Raw genomic sequence first — 26,579 nt, forward strand, 5'->3', positions numbered from 1 at the left:
TTTAATCAGTTGATATGTTAATTTAATTAAGTGGCTACTGGGGCGTGGAGTAGCCGGACATGAGGCTACTAGTCGCGGCTACTCCACGCCCCAGTAGCCTTGTTCCTCCGCCTACCATGTAATCTTCGGCGCGCAGCACCTCGTAGCTGCGCGCCCTCGTCCGAGCACCCGGCGTCTGCGCATGCGCAGTAGCGCCGGCCTCGGAGCTACGGCCGCGCACCCGTAGGCCTGCGTCCTGCGCATGCGCAGAACGCAGGATATTCGCACGAGGGCGCGCAGCTACGAGGAGCTGCGCGCCGAAGATTAACCGGTAGGCGGAGGAACAAGGCTACTGGGGCGTGGAGTAGCCGCGACTAGTAGCCTCATGTCCGGCTACTCCACGCCCCAGTAGCCGCTTAATTAAATTAACATATCAACTGATTAAAGTTTACAAAAGGATAGCCGGGACGTAAGGATTAGCCCAAAAAGGGCTATCCTTACGTCCCATTCATCCACCTACCACCCGTTCTACCTTTAGAGGTAGAATCGTGGTGGTAGGTCCCCTTTAAATAGTTATAATGACCTATTTAGGTACGACATATTGTCATGTTCATCCGCAATGTAATGGTGCCCTGTTTAAGCTCTATTAAATAATGTATCTTTTATTTTCTCCAAAATAGTGCCCCTTTAGACATCAACAAGTAACATTGGCCCTCTTAGCAAAACCATTAAGACCCCATAAAATAACAGTGGTCTTCTGAGACTGACCTTCCTGTGTTCCCACAGAAGCACCATTCCATTTCCGTTGTACCATTCCCCTTGTGGGTGTCATTGTTCTGGTAATTCAAAGCCACAGTCTCCCCTACTCTACAGTCCATATGCACCACTGGTGACCATGATTATTATGCTCATGAGACATGGCTTGATGGTCCAGCTGAAAGTCTGTAGGAATATGCAAGTAGCAGCAGCTGCATACAGGGGTATACTTGGGAACAAAACACAGGGATACTGAAGCACCATAGCTTTGCAGACATTCATGCCCCTGCCTGTTCTCCACCTGCTCGTTCTTGACCCTGTTATGCCCAAAGAGGTGTGGAGGACGGAAAACGCTCTTAACTGGCAGAGATGGGGAGGTTTTCTGGCGGAGAAGGCATAATAAATCTCCCCCTCTGTGTATAGTTGTAATATAAAAAGTGGAATATTGTTTGATTACTCCTGATATTCAATGTTTCCTCAATGAACAATCCTCCTCCTCCCCCAGTAATGCATCTATATTCAGCCTCCTTCCCCAGTAATACATCCATATACAGCATCACCCCCCAGTAATACATCCATATACAGCCTCCTCCCCATGTAATACATCCATATACAGCCTCACCCCCCAGTAATACATCCATATACAGCCTCCTCCCCATGTAATACATCCATATCCAGCCTCACCCCCCAGTAATACATCCATATACAGCCTCCTCCCCATGTAATACATCCATATACAGCCTCCTCCCCATGTAATACATCCATATACAGCCTCACCCCCCAATAATACATCCATATGCAGCCTCCTCCCCTGGTAATACATCCATATACTGCCTCCTCCCTCGGTAATACATCTATATACACAGCCTACCCTCCCCCAATAGCCAATCTTACATATTGATGCCCAGAGCTACTAGCTATGGCTGTGATTGGAATGGAAACCAAAAGGGCAGGCTTATCAAGCTGTCTGAAAGTCAGAATATTTCTAGATGCCCGTGGCAACCAATCACAGCTCCCCTTTAAAATATTAATGAGCGCTGGTAAAATGAAAGCTGAGCTGTGATTGGTTGCCATAGGCAACTAGGAATATTCTGACTTTCAGAAAGCTTGATAAATCTGCTTCAAAATTCTATTTGTCATCTGTCTATTGACTTCTGTATAGGTAAAACTATTGAGGGAATTTATAAAGAGCTGGTACAGTGTCAATGTTTCACAGGCTACCTACATCCATTTGGCATCCATTTTTTCATGAATGTTTACAAACTATAATCCTACCTTCCAACCATTCTGGATCATGCAGGACAGTCCTGGACATCTGGCTCTGTCCTGGGTAGCAGGAGGTTTGTCCCAGGACATCAACTCTATCATTGTCCATCGGGCACCAACAGAGCTGAATACAATGATAAGCAGGGAGCCGTCAGCTCTTTGCACTACTACGGTGTCTGGGGAAGGAGACCTGCTGCTGGGGAATGAGGAGAGTTGACTACCTGGTGTTTATAATTTTTTTAAGCAGCACAATGTAAGGGGCACAATATCATGGAGATCTTAACAAAAGGGGGATATGCTTAAGGGGACATAATATAAAGGGAAGCTGCTTGGGGGGGGTCATAATTTGAAGGGGAGCTTTTGGGGGCCCAGTATGAAAGGAAGCTGCTGGGGGGTTTAATATGAGGGGAGCTGCTGGGCAGGTCACAATATGGAAAGGATTTGCGTGGTGGGGCATAATATGAAAGGGAGCTGCTAGAGGGGCACAATATAAGGGGGAGTTATGGAGCAAAATAAGTATGTATTTCACCCATTTTGTTCTCTATGCACTTTTAAGTGCTATCTACAAAAGAGGATTTTTCACAGCATGTACCGTCCATGTGTCTGGGGCAGAGATGTTGTTGGAGAGCATTGCTGACAAGAGTCGCTAAAATTTATAAGTACAGATAATGGATCAATGACATGTAACGCAAGAGGCCATAAGGCACAAATCTAAATGGGCAGCACGGTGGCCTAGTGGTTAGCACTACAGCCTTGCAGCGCTGGGGACCTGGGTTCTAGTCCCAGGGTCAACATCTGCAAAGAGCTTTGTATGTTCTCTCCTTGTTTGTGTGTGTTTCCTCCAGTTTCCTCCCACACTCCAAAACATACTGGTAGGTTTATTAGATTGTGAGCACCATGTGGACAGGGACTGATTTGGCAGGCTCTGTGCAGTGCTGCAGAATCTGTGTGCGCTTTATAAATTATTAATTATTAATGCCCCATCAAAATCAGGAATGCCTTTTCTTTTCTTTTTTTTTATCTTCATAACCCTTCTCAAATGACCAGTCCTTATAAAATGGCCACATTTTCCAGACTTTACACAGTGCTGGGACCCATGCCCCAATCCATAGTAATGTCAGGTTCTGCCCCTGTTTACGCAACCTCAGGTTCTCTAATGGTTAATATAATCCACTGAGTGAGCTCACAGAAATCACACCAAGATCTCCCTCCGTGGTGATGTGATGCCGTCTGCTTTATTTACGCCACAAAAAAGAGAACTTCTATTAGGCAGGATCTGGGATGGTTAGTTTAGAGCCCCCTGTGTGAATGTAGTGTGTATGCATCTTCATTTCTCTATTCCTGTCAGTTCAGGTGTAGTGAATGGGGTGATGGTGGCATCCTATGTACCCACGCCATATACATCGCCGTACACATTGGGACCCCATTCTCATGATCAGACACCTATCCCCTATCTTATGGATAGGAGGCAGTTGTTGTTTTTTGGTTCCCTACAATTCACATTGTAGACCAACAATATTCTAAATGCAGTTCTCAACTGTACAATCGACAAGGATGGGTACAAAATGATAATAATGTAATCTCTATGTACAAATGTTGAGTGATATTCAGATTCTATTTTAATCTATAAAAGTTATACAACTGTTATAAAAAGTGTCCTATTTGCTTTGAGAAATTGTGTAGTGGAATCCTTAGTGAAATCACAGTTACAGAGCATATTTCCTTAGAACTTTGTACAAGGATGTTCCTTTGTTACTTTTCCTGAATTGGTATTAAGGTGACCCTTCCTCTCTGGTCTAATGCACCACATGATACACTTAGTATTGGTGATCCTCTCTCAATGTGCAGATAGAGTTCCATATTCTCCAAGTTTGCTGGAAATGTATCCAAGGTCCCTAAGTTGCACCAAATTGTACAAAGTTATGTAGTGTTGCAGTGAATTATTCAAGGCATCTGGTATCTTTGAATATACATGTATTCTTGCTGGAGACATAAAGTGACATTTATTGTGGTGTATATGTACGGTGTATGTATCTGCACAGTCTAGTACTGTCAGCATTGGGTTGACAATGTCAAACTGTGTAGGGCAAATAAGGGTGACGCCTATTTGGCAATTTATTACAAAGCATTAAGAAGCCATACCAGAACAAAAAGTATAGTTTTTTCTGTTCTATTACAGTTACTTTGATTCTATCCCCAAGGTCCAGCGAGTCGGCCCCTTTTTTCCACTTCCCATTTGCTTGTGTACATGGTGAAGCCTCCATCCCTTAGTCGTGGCTGGATGTGATTCTGTAACTAAGTACACAGAACAGTAAATCCTGCTGGAAGCACTCTGTGCAGTCCTGTAGTTTTAGCATTGTGAGTAATGCCCTCTACATGGACTTTGATATCTATTTATAAGACTTTATGGGCATGTTCAGGAGGTGCACGGTTCTGCTTTTTCATAAAACTAAATGTGAACATGGATTATATTTAGTAAAATGCTGCATAGTGTATGAACAAAGTCTAAGAGTAAGTCAATACAGAGAGTTAAAGGGGCGTTCTCATATTGGGAATTGACATTTCATTTAATTCATCTCCCATATACCTACATTTCTTCCATTGGATGTTATTAAAATAAATGTACATGTGTGAAGATAATTTTCCATAAATGTAGCCATGTTGTCCATTGGAAATGAGATTGTTGTCCTTGGATACGACCAATGCTGCTGAATAGATTGCACAAAAAACAAATTATTCACATACTGTACAAAAAAATCAAAGTTAAAGGAAATCTACCGGCAGAATCAGGTAATATAAAGCAGTGCCACTTATATGTTGCTGTGTGCTTGCTTGTTCTGCATCTGTTTTTCTTTTTCTTTTCTTTTATAAAAATTTGTTTTTAAAATATTCTATTGTGTCTGAAGGGCTTTGGGGGTGTCATAGGAGCTCCTCTGGGCTCCGTCATCTTAAAATTATAGAGTAGAATTAATTTGTCCCATAGAGAAATAAAATTGTCACATTAGTACATGGAAGACTTGATAAACTATAAAAACACACAGTACATATGGACATGATCATAAAAACATAAAAATATGTAAAAACAAGAGCAACAGAACACATCCAGTATTCAGCCATATGGTCATGTCTGCGCACTGAAGAGAAGACCGCACATTCTTCTGGACTAGTAGAAGGGGGAGCAGTAAGTAGGGGAGCAGTAAGTGAAAGCTTTAAAAGTTCAGAAGAAAGAGCCTATAGCTTTGTAGGTCTTCTACCTAGCACTGTCCAAAGGATTAAAATTTCAGAAAGGCTCCTTGCTCATGAATGTACGGTCACTCGGGTCATAGCCCAGGCAAGTGTACAGCCACGTGCAGGAGAAAGAAGGGGTGAGCGCTGCTTACGTGTGCTCACTACACCATGCAGGGGGCGCCATAGCTATGTCTATGAGGACCGGTATCCATCCGCAAATTGAGCTGCCGGATTTTGGTCCCCAATACATTTGTGTGCCTAAGAAGTGTCTATTATAAGCTACTGAGATAATAACAGTATGCACTCTCAGTGTATATGTTACAAAAAGAACAGTAAAGTGTATGTGACAAACACAATAAGGACATTTACCAATCATTTTTAAAGGCAGTCTACAAGGAGCTTTGACTAGATAAAGCTGCACAGTATGTTAGGTAACATCCCTTAAGATCAGTGTAACCATATCATATGTGTGTTGCTAGTAGCAGCAGGACTGTGAAAAATGCATTTATACTCCAGGATTGTAGATGGACTTGAATCACTGCGATGCACTGGTATGTGAGATCTCTTCACTGAACAAAGCATAGCTTTTCCCCTGTGCTGTGAGTCAGAGCAGTAGCAGGCTTCTGGTTAGATATTACAGCAGAGGGGAGGAGTTGGGGAGCAGATTCAATACAGAGATCTAAGAACACAGAATTGCAAAGAACACTTCCCCAGTGTTACAATATAATAGTATCTTTTAATTTCCTCAGGGTTCTATAAAGTTTTATTGTATTGTATTTTTTCACGGTCTGTGTTTTTGTTTATTTAGGATATAAACAATATTGAGATGATAACATTGTTGCTTTTTCTTTCTTTTTATCTGCACAGACTTTTACAGCTTGGTGTAATTCACATTTAAGAAAAGCAGGCACAGAGATTGAGAACATTGAAGAGGATTTTAGAAATGGATTGAAATTAATGCTCCTACTTGAAGTGATCTCAGGTTCGCTGCTCTTTCATTTTAGGATTTGCTCTATTAAAGTTCCTCTAAACTGGAATTAGAGGGCTGAGCTATATATCATTCATAGGATTATTTGATTTGGAGGATGGTTAATGTGATACAGGGAATATTCTATATCACTATATGTGGGCAGAGTAATCATGACTCTTACTGTGTCTCATAGGAGTCTTGACTTGATTTACTTTATTATTTAGGTATCATGAACACCATTGTGCACATTTTGCGGGTCACAAGCAATAGGCCCTATGCTGTTCCTTGCTGCCCGCCAGACATTGGTGGACGAGCATCCTTCACCTAATCGATGTCCATAGTAACTGCCTTCGCCCGCCACAAAGACGGGCAGGGATAAGGCCTGTTCAATCCAAGAAACACAAATCCGCTACACCCCACATGCTCGATTCGGAAGGGCGCCTTCCACTCCTTTCAGTTAGTATATGACCAGAACAATACGGTCAGCACTTGTTCAGGGTATAGTCTTTATTGAAACAGAATAAAAGCACTACAAATATACAGCTATGAAAATTATAGATGCCACTGATGCGTTTCAGACCTTTTTAGTCTTATGACTAAAGACCTAAAAGGTCTGAAATGCGTCAGTGGCATCTTTTATTTTTATAGCTGTATATTTGTAGTGCTTTTATCCTGGACCAATAAAAACTATAGCATGTTCTATACAAACAAGTGAGTGCTGATCGAATTATTCTGGTCATATAGGTATAGGGCCTGCCCTATCTTTTTTGGGTAGTCGGCAGGTTCCCAGGTCTTACCCAGTTCCTAATCACCAATATATCAAAGAACTCAACATCCTTCCCTCTCTCATATATAGGGCACCAGAAATCACCTGACAGGTTTGTAAAACAATGGATATCTGATGCAGCTCATGTCACTGTATTTTTTGCAGTTCTGGGTTGGTTTAAATGTGATCTCCAGGATATTACATTCTGCATCACCTCTAATAATACCAATCAAGAAAGGCTTTCATTACAACTTTACACTAAGATTGTGGTATATTATATTGATTTGTGCTTGATATGTTGGATATTCTAATTTCTAAAGAGGAAGATTTTACTTTTTTTCTGTAGGAGAGAGGCTACCAAAGCCAGATCGAGGTAAAATGCGTTTTCACAAGATTGCCAATGTCAACAAAGCTTTGGACTTCATTGCAAGCAAAGGAGTAAAGTTGGTTTCAATAGGAGCAGAAGGTATTTCTGTTGCCCAACTAAGAGGTTAAATGCAAAATGTTGAGAATTTAAGGTCATAAGCTTCACTGCACCCTTGTCACCAAGTCTGGAATAGTCTTGACTTTCTCATTCTTAAGGTTACCTGCTACCAGATTTCCATGCTGTGACCACTAGGCTGCAGTGTAGATGCATCCATAGTATTGTCCAGTGTTAGAACATGGGATTGTCAATGTTCACAACATTACTACAGACGTGACCGCAGCCTATAGGCTGTGGAAGAGACTGGCAGAAGACATGACATGACATGACATGACCGAAGTCTACTTTGTTCCAAAATTGTAACATTTTATGGCCTCTAGGAATGCAGCTACAGGAGGCCTAGCTGTATATATTATTTTAGGGCTCAAGTCATCGGCCAGTTTTGCTGCCAGTAACTGCATGAGGATGTGCGTGCAGTGATGCCAGGAGGAGGCGCAGCATGAGACTTGAGACCCCTTTTAATTGAAAATGATCTAAAATCGAGCACATGCCCCTTAGTGGTTGCTACAGACAGCCATTTAACTGTTAAATGGGAAGTATAACATCTTATAACATGTCAGGATAATTGACAGGTCCTCTTTCATGCCCAATTTGTTCTAATTAGCGTGAGGGTCCTGTGCGTATATTCCACCAACAGCGTCGGCTCCAGGTTTCAGTAGGCCTCTGGGGGACAGACCCTCAGTGGGCCCCTTTGCAGTGAACTCACATGGCGGGATTGAAAGTTCAGAAACTAAAACAGTCTCCTGTTCCCTAAAACATCCCTTGTTTATAGTCCTAAATAGCCCCCTCATGGTTATTTTATATAAAGCCCCCCTCACACGATATGGATTCATTAGATACATCCCCTCTTACTCCCATGGATTCCTTGTGTACAGCCTTATGTGGGCCCCCCAGCAGCTCTGGGCCCCGGGCACTTGCCCAAGTATACCCAGTGCTGGCAGCAGCCCTATCCAGCAGCTCAACAGCATGTCAGGCAATTGTAGCACAGAGGCTGGTGTTATCTGTAACACAGATATTTCAAGTGTTTGTCAGTACCAGAAGCAGATGTCTGGTGCTGGAGCTGACTATTCACTTTAACTTAATTTAGACCAGATCATGTTATCAATGTCTGTCTCTGCTGGTGGTATAGTACCATAGTTTAGGGTAGTGTTATAGTATGGGAGCCATTTTCAAAATGCTCTTAGCTGTTATTCAGGAAGGTGGCAGGGTTACAATAATGGCCTTCTATAATCTGGGAGATCCAGCATAATGATGAAAAGCTTTGAATGCTGTCTTCAAGGAGTCATGATGGCGGAGTAGTGTCTTGTGAGTATGTCCCCTCCTGGTTTAACTGATGTCTGGGAATCGGCAGCTGAATGTAGCTTATGATGATGTACCTGTCCTTTGTTACATTATTTAAGACAGATGGGAACATCCCAACATAACTATTCATTGCACGTTACAGGTCATTTGTAGGCAGAGTTAAAGTTCTCTCTCTGTGTAATGGTGAATCTCCCACAAAATAGAAGAACATCATTGCGATCCTGTCACCATCCGGCATAACAGATTGATGAAGGCTTGTGGCACTTAATTCTCATGACAGGTTCTCTTTAAACATGAATTTGTATTGATATTGGACTTCCATTATCAGGTAAATTATTAATGTTTTTGATTCTGGTTATTCTCTAGAAATTGTTGATGGGAATGTGAAAATGACCCTGGGTATGATCTGGACAATCATCCTTCGTTTTGCCATCCAGGACATATCAGTAGAAGGTAAGAAGTTGTTTTTTTTTTTACTTTTTTGTAGCTGATTTTAGATTTTAAAATAATAAAAACTATGTGTACCATATAATCAGTTTCATGCATTTTGAGTCAAGCAGGACCAATGCAGTGAACTGGAGGAAAAATTTCACATTTGTTCCTAACATGTAAACTGATATAGATAGCACACCTGGAAAACCTTTGAGGGTAAGCAAAAATAAAATTCAGTACACGGAGGCCCCTTTCACAATGGCCGTTTGGGGACTTATCTGGCCGCAAGTTTGCGGTTGGATAGACGTCCCCATAGACGGCTATGGCATCCAGCGACAGTACAGTGGCAGTGTACCGTACCATACCGTGCATGGTAAAAAGATAGACCACATATCTTTTCCAGTGTTTACGGGCGAGTCCTGTGCATCGATATGTAGAGGGGAGGGGGGAGCAGCAGCTGGTCAAGCACACAGCAGTGTGAAAGTAGCCTCTTCTCCGATTCCCATTTTACTATGGTACATCCAGTTGGTAGTGCCAAGGGTTGGCCGATCCACCACATCCTTAAACCATTTGTCAATAGATGAAACAATGGGGCAGATTTACTTACTCTGTGCTGACGCGATTCACAAAGGTCGTGCGCCCAAGGTCGCTGCTGCGCCGAGGTCCGCCAAGGTCCGCTAGAGTTCACCAACCTATTCCCGATGCATGTGAGTGATTGATTTTGTGACACAATTCGTTTTTTAAATTCCGCGGTTTTGCCGAATCCGTCGGGTTTTCTGATGGCCACACCCCGATTTCTGTCGCGTGAAAGCCGGGGCGATTGCGCCAAAATCCGATCGCGTGTGCCAAAATCCCAGCAAAATTTTTCGCAAAACTGAAAAAATCTGGATACCCAACTAAAGTGCGCCCGTGGAGCCCTTAGTAAATGAGTCTCAATGTCCCATGAAACCCTGCCCTGGCCCCCAAAGGCTTTTTCAGAGTTCCCAGACAATATATTTTGTAGAACAGCATTGTGAAGGTAAGATTTACAAGGATGTATCCACCTTGTCTACAAGCAATTATGTTTTAGCCACTGTTGGTATTTTTGGGGAATGGTATAGAGCTGTTTATTTTGCACAGTACTACTACTTAGACATTGTATAGTTTAATAATTAGCATTTTAGGTATAAATACATGCACAAGCGGTTTACACTAAAGAAACGTTCAAAGTCAGATAGAAAACTGGAGCAGGAGGCTTTAATAAATCTGGGCCATTATGTTGTTGCTGTTATGATACGGTATGTTTTATGTTCTTGGACGGCTTCAACACAATAATCTTGAGGATAAAGTTTTCTCATATTGTATCGTATCATATGGTATAAAATATAGTACAGGACACTGTCCGATGTTAGACAAGCCCTGAGTTAGGCCCATACCTGGGACTGGAGTCTAAGTGGCACCCAGGGTTGGACTTGCTGCTGCGTGGTAACACCAGGTCGAGGTCCAGAATCAGCAGGCAATCTCATGGTCAAGGGACAGCTTTCTCTTAGGTATGAGCACAAAGATCCTTCAGGAAGGGACTGGGAATTTATCAGGAAAGGCAGGTGGCCAGCGTGCGGTGCGAGAAACCACGAGAGCCGCAGCTGGAACCCAGCAAGGTGAGTAGCGCAACAGGCCACAGCGGTCCCAGGGGCACCCGTGACATGCATTAGACCTTAGTGTTGGGAACTTGCTGTATATATGTTACAATGAAAAAGGTAGTAAAATGAAATTAACATATTTCTCTGTATAACTTGTGCCATTACATATGGAAGATCATACAATCATTATTTGGTCTAGTTGTGCAGTTTTAAAAAATGTTGTTGTTTTTTTAGAAACCTCTGCAAAAGAAGGATTACTATTATGGTGCCAACGGAAGACTGCCCCCTACCGCAATGTGAACATTCAGAATTTCCATACCAGGTACACTCAAAACTGAGTATTTTGGAGTATTTAGGAAACTAAAGAACATCTTTTTTTCATCATACCCTACATCATTGCAGACTTGCAATCCCATGGCCATCTCCAAATATTACTCTACCTTTCTACAAGCTTTTTAGGAATCATTAGTCCTGTGTGTTTATAAGGAATAACACAGTTTCGGCTGCGCGGCTGCGGCTCCGGGGCCGGAACTACTGCGCATGCGCAGTAGCTGGGGGACTCGGACGAGGGCGCGCAGCTACCAGAAGCTGCGCGCTGATGATTACCTGGTAGGCGGAGTAACGTGGCTACTGGGGCGTGGAGTAGCCGCGACTAGTAGCCTCATGTCCGGCTACTCCACGCCCCAGTAGCCGCATAAAAAAATTTGCAGATAACTGCAATAAAGTTTTCTAAAAGACACCCGGGACGTGAGGATTAGCCCAAAAAAGGGCTCTCCTCACGTCCCATCCATCCACCTACCACCCCTTCTACCTTTATAGGTAGAATCGGGGTGGTAGGTGCCCTTTAAAGGACATCTACCTTCAGAATACTACATTTTCTAGTATCTGGAGCAGCTTTTCTAATCGCCAGGAACTGCAGAATGCGGCTGAAAAAGAACACATAAAAATAAGCTGATGAGGCGGAAGCATTTCAGCCTACGTCACCGGAGCACATCTGGACTTCGAAGACTAATTAAATATGAACACCCCCACTCTGGAGATGAGCCTGGTACCACCCGCTGATCCAGAGATAGTCGGTGATATCACCGGCTGGTCCCTCCCGGGCTCTACTAGAGATTGCATATTTAATTAGTCTTTAGAGCCATTAGGTGCTCCGATGACACAGGCCTGAGCGCCTCCGGCTAATTAGCATAATTTTATATACATAGTTTTGGGCATCTACCATCAGAAATTAGTATATTTTTGAAAGTACAGTATGTTTTATCGAAATGGATTACATCTGTCTTAGCTCCACATCACATCCACATTTCTCACATGACTTTTGGCTTTGTGTAATCTGAATACTGACACATAAGAAATGCCACTGAAATTTGAGAATTGTTTTGGCTGCTGTCTCTAAGTGGCATTTATACACGGTTAAGATTTCCTAGACAAACAACTGCAAGTGGAATGAATTGTAAGATGATTCCCTATACAAACTATTAATTACATTTATTACATCATTAACTTCCTGAATAGCACTGAATTGCCACATTTCTAGTAAATGAAATAAAATATCTGGATCATGTCCCTTTAGCATCAGGTGTATTAATAACTTACCAATAAGAATAAAAGCTGACTCAAAGTTCTGTAATATACGTCTCACCCATATGGTTGTCATACAAGTTTCCTTTGGATATAATTAGGGTAGATTTTTAGGGTTCATATAAGCATCTGTGAGACTATTTACATTTGTAGAACAAGGAGTACAAGTATTGTGTCCAAACCCCTAAAATGCAGGCATGTAATGAGTAAATAGTCTCTAAGCACAACTGGGTTTCTGCATATGTGTGATGTGAACATCCCCTATATGAGAGTCTCTCAATATAATCTGCAGAATATATCACTCTATACTAGCTAATCTACAGGGACTCACCAAATTGGGCTTTTACTCTTTGTTTTTAGCTTAACATAACAAACACATGTTAAAGTGGTTGTGCAGAAATAGCCAACTTTGGCTCCTTTCTTTCTGATTTAGCGCCACCTCTGTCCATTGGTTGTGCTTGGTATTGCAGCTCAGCCTTATATAACTTTGTTTAAATGAATAAGGCTGGGGAGGAGCTATAAAACCATTAAAATCTTATACTCTACTCACCTTCACCCAGCAACCGTTCACCCATGGTGCCGCCCGCCTCTATTTGTTTACAGAGGCAAGCGCCCCCCCTTCCCATGACCATTACTACGTACTTGCTACAGCATCAGTTTCAATGTGTACCAGGTACACAGTAAACCAGCAATGACAAGCTACACTGTGGGGAAAATGGGAGCACTGGAGGGTGTAAGTATAACATTTTTATTGTTTTTATAGCCTCCCCAGCATAATATCACATTTTTTTAAAATCCCAGTGCAGAGCTGCAATGCCTGATACAACCTATGGACAGTAGTGCTACAGATACTGGAAAGGAGAAGCAATGTGCTGTAAATTTGACCAATATTCCAAAATATATTAAGTTTTTTTTTATAGGTTTGTAATTTGGAATAAAAGATTATTAAAATAAAATGTGTAACCTTTTTCTTTTTCTTGCATTATTCATGATAAAGCTGGAAAGATGGCCTCGGCCTCTGTGCCCTGATCCACAGACATCGGCCTGATCTCATTGATTACTCCAAGCTAAATAAGGTCGACATCAGACTAAGATGAGATCTATTTGTCTTCTACTTACAGCAACTAACACTGCATGAACACCTGATTTTTATCCCTTATAACAGCTGCTTTACTATAGGCTTATGTTGAAATGTCATTTTAAAGGAAATATAGTTCCATTACATAAACCGCCCTGATCCAGAGTTAAATCCTATATTATGGGGCACATTTACTAAAGTCCTTGCACATTGTTTTATATGCAAACTGCTTGCACATATATTTAAGAAGTGTCCGCACCAGTGGCATAACTAGGAGAGACGGGGCCCCTAGCAGGCTACTGCATGGGCCCCCCCTTCCCACTTAAAAAATATACATATTAGTATACTCACACATATAAATACACTCATGTGCATATAGACATACATACAGTGCCATATGCAACATACTCACATACAGGGTATACAGACACCATACACACATCACAGATACTGCATATATACATCACAGTATATGTTATATACATATTATGCTGGACATGTGCAGTACAATATAGATATAATGGTGCACATCCTCCATTCTTTATTGTGTCAGGTCAGATGACGGGCCCCCTGACACTGCGGACCCCATAGCGGCTGCTATGGCTGCTAGCGCTGTAGTTACACCCCTGGTCCGCATCACATATGTGGCGCATGCACCCCTTTGGTGTTGCAGCTGCACTATGCTTCACGTGACACATTTCGTCACTGAAATGGGCGTTTTGGTGTACAGTCGGACTGTGCGCCACATTTATCATGGAAAGTCGGAGAGAAGTGTGTTGCACGTCCTATGTTAGAGGTGCACAAAAAAAAGTGGTGCACTCTGTCAGAGCAGTGCAGGGAGTCGCCAGATTCATGAAGAATGTGCGCCAGAAATCATGAGTTCATCAACTTTTTTGTGGTGCACCTTTACCATAGGGCGTGCGACAGACTGTGCATTATAAATCTGGCGCACAATTCTACTGAGCACTGGAACACCCACTAGTTTGTGTCGCCTGATGCCTAGTGCTGTGCCACAAAAGGGTCGCGTGTTACACAGTTGTGGTGCAAACACTTCTTAAATACCTGTGCAAACATTTTGCTTCTAAAGGAACGGCGCAAAGCCCTTAGTAAATGTGCCCCCATGTGCCAGCAAGAAATGTTAGCTGCGAAGGTTGCAAAAATGTGAAAATAGCTTTGAAGACTCAAGATGAGCACTAAGGGGGCTTTCCATGATAGACAACAATTTGATCACTGCCAGGGAATGTAATACAACAAGAACTCACCTCACTTGTGATGTCTGCTGACTATCACTGGTCTCAGCGGTGGAGGCCAGTGGTAGGTTGCAGTATTTACCTGCCAATCTACAAAAGAAGACTAGTGGAAACAGGATCTAGCGGTCCCAACCTCTTTAATGGATTGTACTGTATGTGCTCAGTTACTCCAGATTTCTGGTAGACTGCTTTGATATCAGAGTCCTCTAATAAATAGAAAGGACACTGCATGCTTCCCGTATAGTGCTGGCAGAGAGCAGTTATCATCCATTGTACAACACAAGTAGAAGGCAATGTTCACTTTATCACTTTATGTTACCATGTCTGGCATATTTGCGGAGATAGCTCCAGGCTTGTGTGTCAGATTTGTAAATCTCTCCTTATATTTATAGACGTAAAGCAGCCTTTTTATGGATTCTCAAGAAGAGCAGTTTTATAGCATAACTTACTCTATTATATTAATTTATAGTTTTTTGCTGCTTAGAAAGACTAATATAAAACAAACCTTATTTATAGCAGTTCATGTTCTGCCTTACCTTGTATATGACTTCATTGTATCCTGACCTGCCAGGCTTCACTCTGCATCACTGCCCTATTTTAAGGAACAAAGTATGTTGGCAGGACTGATAGCATAGCCTGTCTATACAGCATAATCCCAGTGAATACTTCTTAATCTTGCCTCTCTTTGGGACAAGAGGCTCAGCTATTTCTAAAAGAGGAATCATAAGGCATTTGTACAAACAAGATACTGGATTAAATGTCCCACAGTGTAGCATGGGCATAACTACCACTGTAACAGCCACAACGGCTGCTATGGGGCCCAAGGTGCTAGGGGGCCCAGAAGCACTGCCTCCACAGTCCTCTTCTACATATGTTAAGGTGATAAAGAAGACAATGTTACAGGTCTCCTTTAACACATTATAGGATGCTGTTTTTGTGGAGGTAAACTCATGTGAATTACAACAGCCATCCTGCACTTGGACTTGTGTTGCTTAGCCTGTCAATTTGTGTTCGAATGCGTTTACCATTGCCAGTATACATTAAAGGACATCAGTAGATGTGTGGAGTGGGGTCTGACAATAATAATTTATCAGCATCCAATGAAAATATTAGAATTGAACAAAGAAATAGGGATGCCCAAAATATATAACAATTTGTAAATATTTTATTGGAAAGTGAAATACATATATTTAAAAACATTTAAAAAAGCACAGATTGTGCAAAAACAAACCAGTAAATCCCGTGTCTAATTCATATTGGCTATAAATATCATCAACAATACATAATTAGAGTCAAAAAGATCTATATATATATAGTAGGTACTCAATCCACTAGTGTGGTATAGGTTGATGAGGTTATACAGTTAGTTAGATCATAATTACCTATATAGCATGAGTATAGGAGCTGGGCACCGGGAACTGGAAAGATCCTGGAAAGATCTTTCCAGTTCCCGGTGGTTTGTTACTGGTTTGTTTTTGCACAATCTGTGCTTTTTTAAATGTTTTTAAATATATGTATTTCACTTTCCAATAAAATATTTACAAATTGTTATATATTTTGGGCATCCCTATTTCTTTGTTCAATTCTATACATTAAAGGACATCTACCACCAGGATGAAGGACTTTATGCAAATGAGCCTGAGGGACTCCAGGTTCTATTGACACCTATGGAGCCCAGCGCCCCTCAAGCTCGTTTGCATACAGTCCTTCATCCTGGTGGTAGATGTCCTTTAAATGAATGGACATCGTTTGGGTGCAGACATTCAACGATATGCGTTTAAGCTTGTTATGCTCATGCTGATGTCATGGGGGCCCAAAGCACAATGGTTCCCAACCTCACCTAGTCATGGCCCTAGTGGTACAGGGTAATTAGTTAGCAGTGAGCTTAGAATTTTATACACTGACTCAATGTTGTCATAGAGAGCGTTGCAATGACATATTTGTGAACCGCCAGCAATCACAGTTATTTCCCTCCTTACAACATCTCCATGCCAAGGGGGCAGATGCTACTCCCTCTAGATGTATGAAGCGGCGCCAGAAGGGACGGGATTTCATCATATGCCGACTTATGAGTGCCGGAGTATGATAAATCTCTCCCATAGTGTAAAGTCTTCTACATAATGCTTTACAGTATTAACACAGAAACAATAGACTTTGTAATCAGTAATTGTAACCAACTAATTATTGTGTTATTTCCAGAATGGTTTCTAAGAGCATAACAAAAAAAAAAATCATTAACATCACATGAATCTGGCGAATCCCGATAATTTAGAAGGTGAATAGAAATAAACACCACTACTAAATAAAGGAAATGTATTATAGTTCAGATTACACATAAGTATTTTTTTTTTTCCAGGATGACCCAGTTGGAAACATTAACCTAGCAATGGATGTCGCAGAAAAATACCTAGATATACCAAAGATGTTAGATGCAGAAGGTAAGTGTCAATCTCCTGCACTTGTACAATATGGGGCACATTGGGGCACATTTACTTACCCGGTCCTGTCGCGATCCAGCGGCGGGTTTTCCGACGCTGATTCGGGTTCTGCCGGGATTCACTAAGGTCCGTGCGCCGATATTCACCAGGTGTCGCTGCTGCGCCGAGGTCCGCTGGAGTTCACCTGCTTTTTTCTGGTGTATGTGAGTGCTTGATCTTGCGACACAAATGGCTTTTTAAATTCTGCGGTTTTTCCGAATCCTTCGGGTTGTCCGGTGGCCACGCCCCTCGATTTCTGTCGCGCGAAAGTCGGCGCGATTGTGCCAAAAATCGATCGCGTGCGCCACAATTCCGTGAAATACAGCGCAAAGAGGAAATATTCGGGAAAAACCCGACGGATTCGCGGCTGCGGACCCTTAGTAAATGTGCCCCATTTACTTACCCGGTCACTGGAGTTCACAGTAAGTGCATTGTCCGACAATAATGCACCGTGCAGGGATTTACTAATATCGTGCGCCTGAAATCATGAATGTGTCACTCCCCTGCTCAGGTCCGACAGAGTTTGCCATCTTTTTAGTGGTGCATCTTAGGGCTAGGGCTTGCGACTCAATTTGAAAGTTAGTACAGTGAACAAACCAAAATAGGACAAAAAAAAAACAATACCAAAAAATCCCTACATAAAAAGTGATCTACAAGTCACATGTGGCAAAAAATGAACCAATGAAACAACAATTGGTCCCACAAAGAACAAAACCTTGCACAGCTTCTTCACTGAAAAAAATCATAATGTTATAGACCTTGTAAAGGGAAGGCGCAGAAAGCAGCACAATGAACATTGAAATATTTATATTGTCCTGCAAAAAACAAGCCCTAAAATGGCTATGTTAATAGTAAAATAAGTAAAAGTTATTACTATGATGACACTTTAATAATAGTTAACACCAATAGTATAACACTACTATAGCATTTGAGAATGACTTTTGCAATTGCAGTATATCAATAGGAGATGGATATTGACAAGGTATTGATCCGCGCCGAATATATGTAAAAGTATCCTTAATTGTGGATTTTTTCTGTGATATGTAATCTTTCTAATTTATAAATTAAACAAAATAAAATCAGATGTTTAAGATATATGTGATTTGTGAATATCCATCTGCACATAATGAATCTTTTCTGCTTTAAGCGCACATTTTCTGGCTTTTTGCAGGTAAATTACCAGCCATTATGCAGTGCAGTTTGTAGGCATCTATAGATAATCTAGAAGATTGTGGAAATTCATAAGATCTTTTTCTTTTATTTTCTTCCAGATATTGTAAACACACCAAAACCTGATGAGAGAGCCATCATGACCTATGTCTCATGTTTTTACCACGCATTTGCTGGTGCAGAACAGGTATACAATTGAGTTTTTGTTGCAAATCTTATGCATATTAAATTTACATAAGGGTGCCAGTCAAATTTGCATGCTTCCACATGATGCTAAAATCTTTTAGATGTGAATACATTGTTTGTTTTTTTAATCATACTCCCTGCTATTTAAAAAAAACTGTTTATAAATCCTTGGACATTATTTTGAAGGGATGACTTGAAGGTTGCACATGAGAAAACTAAAGTCAGTCAAGCAAATAGACCACTTTAAATCCTATAAGAAGACTATTATTTTTAAACACTTTGGTGGGGGGTTATCCCAGCGTATGATTAAACCCCTCCCCTTCCAAAGTGCCCCAGCTATCAGGAGGCTCTAGCCCCCTTATATATCCGGCGGGCTTCTGCACTGCAGGGTAATTGAGCTATAGTCGCTATAGGTAAGACGCAGGCATGTGCGGGCCACTCCGCTGTCCTGCAGGGTCCCCTTCATATCCACTTGGTGTGGAGATGGCATAACGGGGGTAAATAGTTGAAATACCTGGCTGTGTGACTATATCAGGGCTTGTACACCAGAAATCTGATAAATCTGACTCTTTGTTCTCTAGATGGTCTGACAACCTTATTGAAAGCTGCATATTGTATGGAACCGTACACGGACAGCTCTATACACTTTGTAGTGGTAGTGCTGGGTAACTGCAGCTCACTTACTATTAAAATCAATCATTTTATCAGCTGACCCACACAATCTGATGTTAACCTTTCCTAGAAGTTTGATCCTAATCCAACACAACCGATTTAGTAATAGCTATGAATAAGAAATAACCCTAGTCCTGCTTGAAAAATATTGTCCTTACAGTGAGATTTTTATGTAAAACTTATGTAAGAAACTGGATGACCATGAACCCCCAATTACTTAGTTTGATCTAGTCTAAAATCTTAGTTTGATCATGTCTAAAACCAGTCATATTATTTAGAAGTACTCCATACTAAAAACTTGTCGTATACCTTTTCTTTACAGGCAGAGACAGCGGCCAATCGCATCTGCAAAGTGCTTGCCGTGAATCAGGAGAATGAAAAAATGATGGAAGAGTATGAGAGACTGGCGAGTGAGGTAATAGCATACTTATTCATGAAATACTAGTCATCCAATGTCTGGTTCCTGCGGATCTCCTCTGGCTACTGATGATTTTATGGTTTCTAGGATTTTATGGGCTTCAGTTGCTTGGTCCTTCAATCTACAACACACTATATTGGATAACCAGGAGGCAGCTGATCTCAGGGTGCAAATGCAATGCTAGTGGACGGGGATAGGCTTCAACCCCATCGCATATGTGTTTCCAGTAAAATACATGAGATTGGTAACCAATTGTTTTCCATTTAAACAGTATAAGACACCAAGTGCTGGTTACTGATCACATGTGCCTTTTCCTGTTCTCTTTCCTTATAAATAATGGAATCATGATTGCTTCTGAGAGGTGTCTGAATTACTTTCCATATTTCTCCTCCATAACAGAAAAGAAGACATTACTCTTATGTATATGCCACTACTGTTTGCAGGTTTCAACTAAAGGAACCTATGGTTCCAAACACAAACACTAGATAAACCAAGCATTTGTTATAACATTCTATAATCCCTACTGCTGACCAGCACATGTCAGAATAAACCAGATCATGTTGTCTTATTTTATGGCAGACAACATGGCACGGAAGTCTAGAACACATGATGTTGGATTGTGGTTCCTTCTATCCATATCTATATGGACATTCACTTTCAATTAAATCATGTATCCGGTGGATATTATTGAATTAATCATCTGAAATAAACCATAATGCAAGCAAATGAATGCAAATTAATCTCCAAATAGGCTTTTGTATCAGAGCTTATAAGTGTAATAGAAAAATCCTTATTATCTGTATTATTATCTTTCCTAATATTGTGGTTACATTTAAAGCGAACCCGTCACCAAGAGTGTCTTTGTCAGCTGGTGACAGTTTCCAATAGCCTATACTAGGCGAATTTTAAAAATGCCTTTGTCCGCCTTCTGAATAATTTTAGTAGTTTATATAACTTTAATTCACATTACCTGGCTCCCTGCCTGCAGCATGTGGTGAGTCCCGGTGGAAGGGCAGCTGCAGCCTGTGTGTGCCTGTGTCTCCTCATTCTTCCTCCACTCCGCACCATCCCCCCCCCTATCGTCTCAATGCACACGACAGGAGGAGAGGAGACTGACACAAGCATACAGAGGCTGAAGCTGCCCCTCCCGAAATGATTCCGAATGCTGACAAAGGCATATTTAAAATCAGCTTATCATAGGCTATTGGAACAGCTAAAAATTACATTCCTGATGACAGGCTCACTTTAAAAGCAATGAATCATATATTTTTATGTGTACATTACACTTTTTGGAAACAAACCTAAACTTTTATAAATGTAAGTTTAACCTCATATTGAAGCTACATTGAAATGTAAAATGTGTAATATATATTTTTATGAACACATTTTAATTTTAAGATTATTAAGATCATTATCATTTTAAGATGATACATCTTACATCACAATTTTACTCAGTTCTGTTGCAGTTTAGGCTCCTATCACTCGGTGATGGTCAGTGTTATATTCCAGAATGTGGGCGGCGACTCTCTAAACAGACACTTCATGATCCATCTAGTTCTCTGAGCTAACAATGTGGTTAGATTATCAGGCTACAAGGTTTATATACACTTTCATTTACCTTCTGAACATTGTACTAGTATCTGACACATGGAAAGAGAGATGAGACAGATAAGAGATGATGAGATCCAAGAGATGCCTATTACACACAATGACACACAGTCAGCTCTATTACATCTTTGCTATTCCACAACTCACTAGATCTGCTGTGCCCTCCTCCCCTGATAAAGAACTTATCTGTCTGTAGCTTGTAGTTCTTCTCATGCTGCTGCCAGCAGTGTATGTGTCAGTGTGAGCTCCGTCCTGGACTGCAGGGGGGCGGTGCTAGAGGCGGGGAGCAGAGACAGAGAAACTCAGCTCCACAGCCGTCACACAGAAATCCAAGATGGCTTCCCTGACCCTAAGTCAGAAGTTACAGGGTCGTGTCTAGGGGAAACTGAAATTGTGTACATCAGGACTGATGAAATGCTGTATTTTTGTGAATTGTGAATTAGAGAATGTGTTATTTTGTTATCCTGAGTACATTTACGAAACGTGTCTTCGTGGGAATACCCCTTTAATAAATGGACAAATAAAAAACATACATACAACATACATCTGAACATAAAAAAATAATATACATTATTGAAATAACCATTGACTCCTGCCATTTTTAACTATATGTATACAGTATCTTTGTGTTTTAAGAGCCAGCTCATTTATTTACATAATTTCACACAAACTAGCTGCTGGAATGGATCAGACGCACAATACCATGGCTGGAAAACCGCACCCCAGAGAAGAACCTGCAAACCATGATGAAAAAACTGGATGATTTCCGGGACTACCGTCGCAAACACAAACCTCCCCGAGTGCAGGAGAAATGTCAACTGGAGATAAACTTCAATACCTTACAGACAAAGTTGAGGATAAGCAATAGGCCAGCCTTTATGCCTTCTGAAGGAAAGATGGTTTCTGTAAGTAGCGATGGGAAAATAAAACTAAATAAAATAAAACAAAACTAAAATAAATAAAACTAAAATAAAAATCATGATGTATGAACTTATTTCCAAGCATTTATTTAACCAATTGTCCTGCAGGATATTGCAAACGCATGGCAGAGGTTGGAACAGGGGGAGAAGGGTTATGAAGAATGGCTGCTGAATGAGCTGAGGAGGCTTCAAAGACTTGATCATCTGGCTGAGAAGTTCAGGCAGAAGGCAACTATCCATGAGACATGGTCATCCGGTAAGAACAGAGAGACAAAAAATGAAAGTGCATTATCATGCTCTCAACATGTCACTTTCTGTCACTGAAGCTCAGATATGAGGATTTGTTCAAATTGAGGTATAAACAACCCCTCTAGACTGATGGATATTAAATGAAGATCAATAGTTTATGACCTAAAAACATACTAAATCTAAACCTTCCAGAAACTACAATCACATTTTTAAGATTTTAGAAATCTATGATTGATATGGAATTGTTTTTGCACATTTCATATTGATACACCTTTAATTTACAGTTACATTTGGGAATATTAAATCTAAGTAAGCAGAGCCTAGTTTACCCCTAGTCGTTTTTAAGGGAGTGTTTTGAAACATTTTTCACATTCAACCCTTTCGAAAACTCCAACACGAAGACTCTCCGATTGATAAACATTGGCATCTGTTCTATAGGTGGGGAGTTTCACATTGAGGCCCCATTCACAAGATGCCTTTGAATTGAATTGAACGTGGCATGAGAAGCTCACATAGAGACACATGAGACATCTACTGAACTTTGTATAACTATAATTTCATATTGATGTAAGCTTTTGATGTTATGCCCTGTCTCAACCCAGAAGTTAGATATTCCTCAATGGGAGACTATTTCCTTACAAATGGCACCCACCGGATCATGTACTTCAGCACACATAACCCATGTAGCTCTGTACAAGGAGCCAGACTCTTCTGTGTATGAGCCCTATTTATTTTTACTTTACCTTTTTTATTTCTGTTTTCAGGAAGGGAGCAAATGCTAGTTCAGAAAGACTACGAGTCTTCATCTTTAACAGAAGTGCGCGCTCTACTAAGGAAACATGAAGCATTTGAGAGCGAACTGGCCTCCCGCCAAGACCGAGTGGAGCAGATTGCTGCCATCGCCCAAGAGCTGAAGTATGTTCCACTCACAGACTCACAGCTGCTGACATTTAGCTGATAAAACTATTTCCGTGGCATTCAATAGTGTCATAGGTACTGTGTAAAAGAATTCCTAGCATAGTTTGGTAAGAATATTATCTTGGGCTTTTCAAAACCCTCTTATTTTAGTGGCTAAATTTAGTCCTTACTCAGAAAGGTTCAGTTTATACAAATGACTCAATGGGCCTTTGGTTTTATTACTGTACAGAACAAGCAGCAGCGGCTAAATAGGCATTGAGTATTTTTAATGTCTTCTTGATAAAAATATAAAGAAAATCTGTTACTTATGAAGAAATTCAGTGACATAAGATAGAGCTTGTTGGCTCAAGTGCCAAATCTTTAACACATTGGTCAGGCCCATCAATCACTTTGGGCCTTCTCCTTTAGATTGTAGCTTCTCCAACATGTAAAATAGGTGGTAACTCACATAGTGTTGTTGACTCAAGTATTAAGGTGAACAGAAATATGTGAGTTACCACTTATGTTCCACATCGTAAGAGCTACGAAGTCTTCAAAGTAAAAACTGGAAAAAAAACACCTGACAATTTTACCACTACTTAGGACCCCTTGTTGATTGTTATAGAGTCTTATGAAGTGGTAGGAACACGGATGTGCTACAAGATCACAGAATATTTCCAACAATATTTTCCATAAAGAGGAAGAGTATTATACATCTGGAGTATAATTAAGCCTGCCATGGGCCCCGGGCTGTGTACATATTATAACCAACAAGTCTGAAATTCACTTCATATATATGGTACTAGAATGAAGCTTCTTGGAGAATGGTGGATGTGTCCCTTCTGACTTAATTCAATCTGTCGTTTCAGGACCTTTGGAGGAGCTTCAAAGGTCAAGAAATGGCGCCTGTGTACATGTGTACTGAGTGCTCGAACAGATGTATGATAATTTAAAGGATGATTGTCTACCTCTGTATAAAATTTGGTTGGTTGTTTGGGTGGCCATGGGCCCCATAGAAGGCGTTGGCCCTAGGCTACCACCCCAATACCATTTATTACAATCCGCTACTGATCTCAAGCACATTTGGAATAAATAAGGAGTTGAGCCTTCTGCTATTAACTATGTACCATTATTTGGGTACAGCACCATTCACAGTCTGGCTACAGACTCAAGAAAATACAATATATATATATAAATAAGTGTGGGAGATAAGCCATTGTGGCCTCTTTAGTTGCAGAACCGTTTTAAAAACTTAGAAATTTTCTAAAGTAAATTTGTGCTAAATAAACTAAATAATGAGTGGAAAATATAGTTTATAATGTGACTATACAAAATCACAAGTTTCTCAATAATCAGCATTCTGGCACAATTTAGAATTTATAATACAGTAGATAGACAATACATAATTCCAGCTGTAAACTGGTAATTGTATTAAACTAGTTTTGGAACACAATCATGATTTTCGCTTTTCTCTTCCCAGTGAGCTGGACTACCATGATGCAGCCAGAGTCAATGAACGATGTCAAAAGATTTGTGACCAATGGGACAGACTTGGAACTTTAACCCAGAAAAGAAGGGAAGCTCTTGAGGTGCATTTTGTAAACTAGTTACACTTGACTAAACACAATCTTCAGAATATTTGCACAAACTTTGCACAAAGTTCTACAAATACTCTTGAATATGATTCTTTACAAAGTTTTATTTACATTACAAGAATAAATCGCTAAAGAAGCAATAAATCACCCTCATAACTTCACAGAAATCTTACACACAAGATTTATGGAAACTGATAGAGGACTGCAAATCAAAACGCGCCTTGACAAAGGAGAGCTGAGTTTTTATAGCCGTCAAGCCTTCCATAGCTCATAGAATAGGAAATGATATGCAAATGTTCTTCCCCAACTTTAATGAATGCAGCTCATAAATTCTAGTCTGAATTTGGCTTAGGAACAGAGGCTGAAGTACGCCATCCCCTGTGAATAGAAGCTCTGTTTTCATATCATCCCTATCATAAATGAGGTTTTCTAAATAGACATGACGTATGTCTAAGGAACATCAAAGAAAACGTGTACACGAAATTTAAAGGAATTGGTCCAATCAGTGCTGTGTTATTTTGTACTCGGCTCATGTGAGACGCTTGTTGTGAACAGGATATTTACTAGTTAACTTTTTATGATGTGAAACAAATATAAACCAGACCATTATAGATTTATAGTAATTCTATGATCGGAAAGTTATGATGCTTTTCAATGATTTTATGTTTTAGTTTTAGTATTTGCCATCAAGGGTCAGGAGGGCTACAAAGAAACACAATGGGGGTCATTTATCCTTAGTGCGTTTCGTTTCTCAGTTTTTCTGGGTTTTGGTCTCGTAGAGGTTGATATATAATGCAGCTGAGTCTGTGGGGTGTTTGCGACTTTCAACTAAAAAGTTGCACAACAGTTTCAGTCTCTTCTGCAACACCTTCTAAAGTTATTCCTACGCCCGGTGGGGACTGGAGTTTATTTGTGAATTTTTAGCCAAGTTATGTGCCAAAATTGCAACATTTTCAAACGTCCAAATCTGGATATTAAAGATAAATTCTTGTGTGGCTAACTTTACTAGGCGAGTGGAAAAGTCACATATGTATAAAATGTGCCAAAAAAGTAATGGGAGAAAAAAGAGAAAATTTTAAGATAAGTGACCCCCAATTTATTACATTCCCATGGTTCTTAGTTTTATGTCCCCACCTTGTCTTAAAGTAAATATTCTTAAATTAGTTTTCTTGCTTGATTTTGATGGTAGATTTCCTCTAACAACTGTTATACATGCAGGCGCAGCTCCAAAGACTTCTCTATAACACACAGCATAAACCACATATATGAAGCTGTAAAAAAACAAAGGCATCAAGAAAATCTTACAATTTTTTAATCAATCCTACCATATTAGATTTTTTGCCAGTACAATATCCAGACTATTAAATGTTATCTCTAGGAGGTACAATTTGTCCCACACATAACAAGCCCTCATATATCTCTGTAAATTGAAAAAGTTAAAAGTTAGGGCTTGAGGTGAACCTGGCTTAATACAGCTAATTTTTTTTCTTATTTTTCTTATCCAGAGAACTGAGAAGCTCTTGGAAACCGTGGATCATCTTCACCTGGAGTTTATCAAGAGGGCTGCACCCTTTAACATCTGGATGGAAGGAGCTATGGAGGATCTCCAAGACATGTTTATTGTCCACAGTGTGGAGGAAATCCAGGTGAGCCGTCATATAAATAGTGGCTGA

General features: G+C 40.6%; 1 protein-coding gene across 1 annotated transcript in view; it reads left to right on the forward strand.

Moving 5' to 3' along the window:
* Positions 1–26,579, forward strand: part of ACTN2 (actinin alpha 2) — a 56,740-nt gene that overhangs the window by 18,536 nt on the left and 11,625 nt on the right. Inside the window, exons 2-14 of the mRNA XM_072140732.1 lie at positions 6,097–6,211; positions 7,312–7,431; positions 9,118–9,204; positions 11,037–11,124; positions 13,384–13,462; positions 17,071–17,152; positions 18,463–18,548; positions 19,542–19,634; positions 21,920–22,150; positions 22,274–22,421; positions 23,179–23,329; positions 24,792–24,900; positions 26,412–26,552. Coding sequence (XP_071996833.1) covers positions 6,097–6,211; positions 7,312–7,431; positions 9,118–9,204; positions 11,037–11,124; positions 13,384–13,462; positions 17,071–17,152; positions 18,463–18,548; positions 19,542–19,634; positions 21,920–22,150; positions 22,274–22,421; positions 23,179–23,329; positions 24,792–24,900; positions 26,412–26,552 — 1,530 coding nt within the window. The remainder of the gene's footprint in view (positions 1–6,096; positions 6,212–7,311; positions 7,432–9,117; positions 9,205–11,036; positions 11,125–13,383; positions 13,463–17,070; positions 17,153–18,462; positions 18,549–19,541; positions 19,635–21,919; positions 22,151–22,273; positions 22,422–23,178; positions 23,330–24,791; positions 24,901–26,411; positions 26,553–26,579) is intronic.

Source organism: Engystomops pustulosus, chromosome 3, assembly GCF_040894005.1.
Source record: "Engystomops pustulosus chromosome 3, aEngPut4.maternal, whole genome shotgun sequence".
NCBI lineage: Eukaryota > Metazoa > Chordata > Amphibia > Anura > Leptodactylidae > Engystomops > Engystomops pustulosus.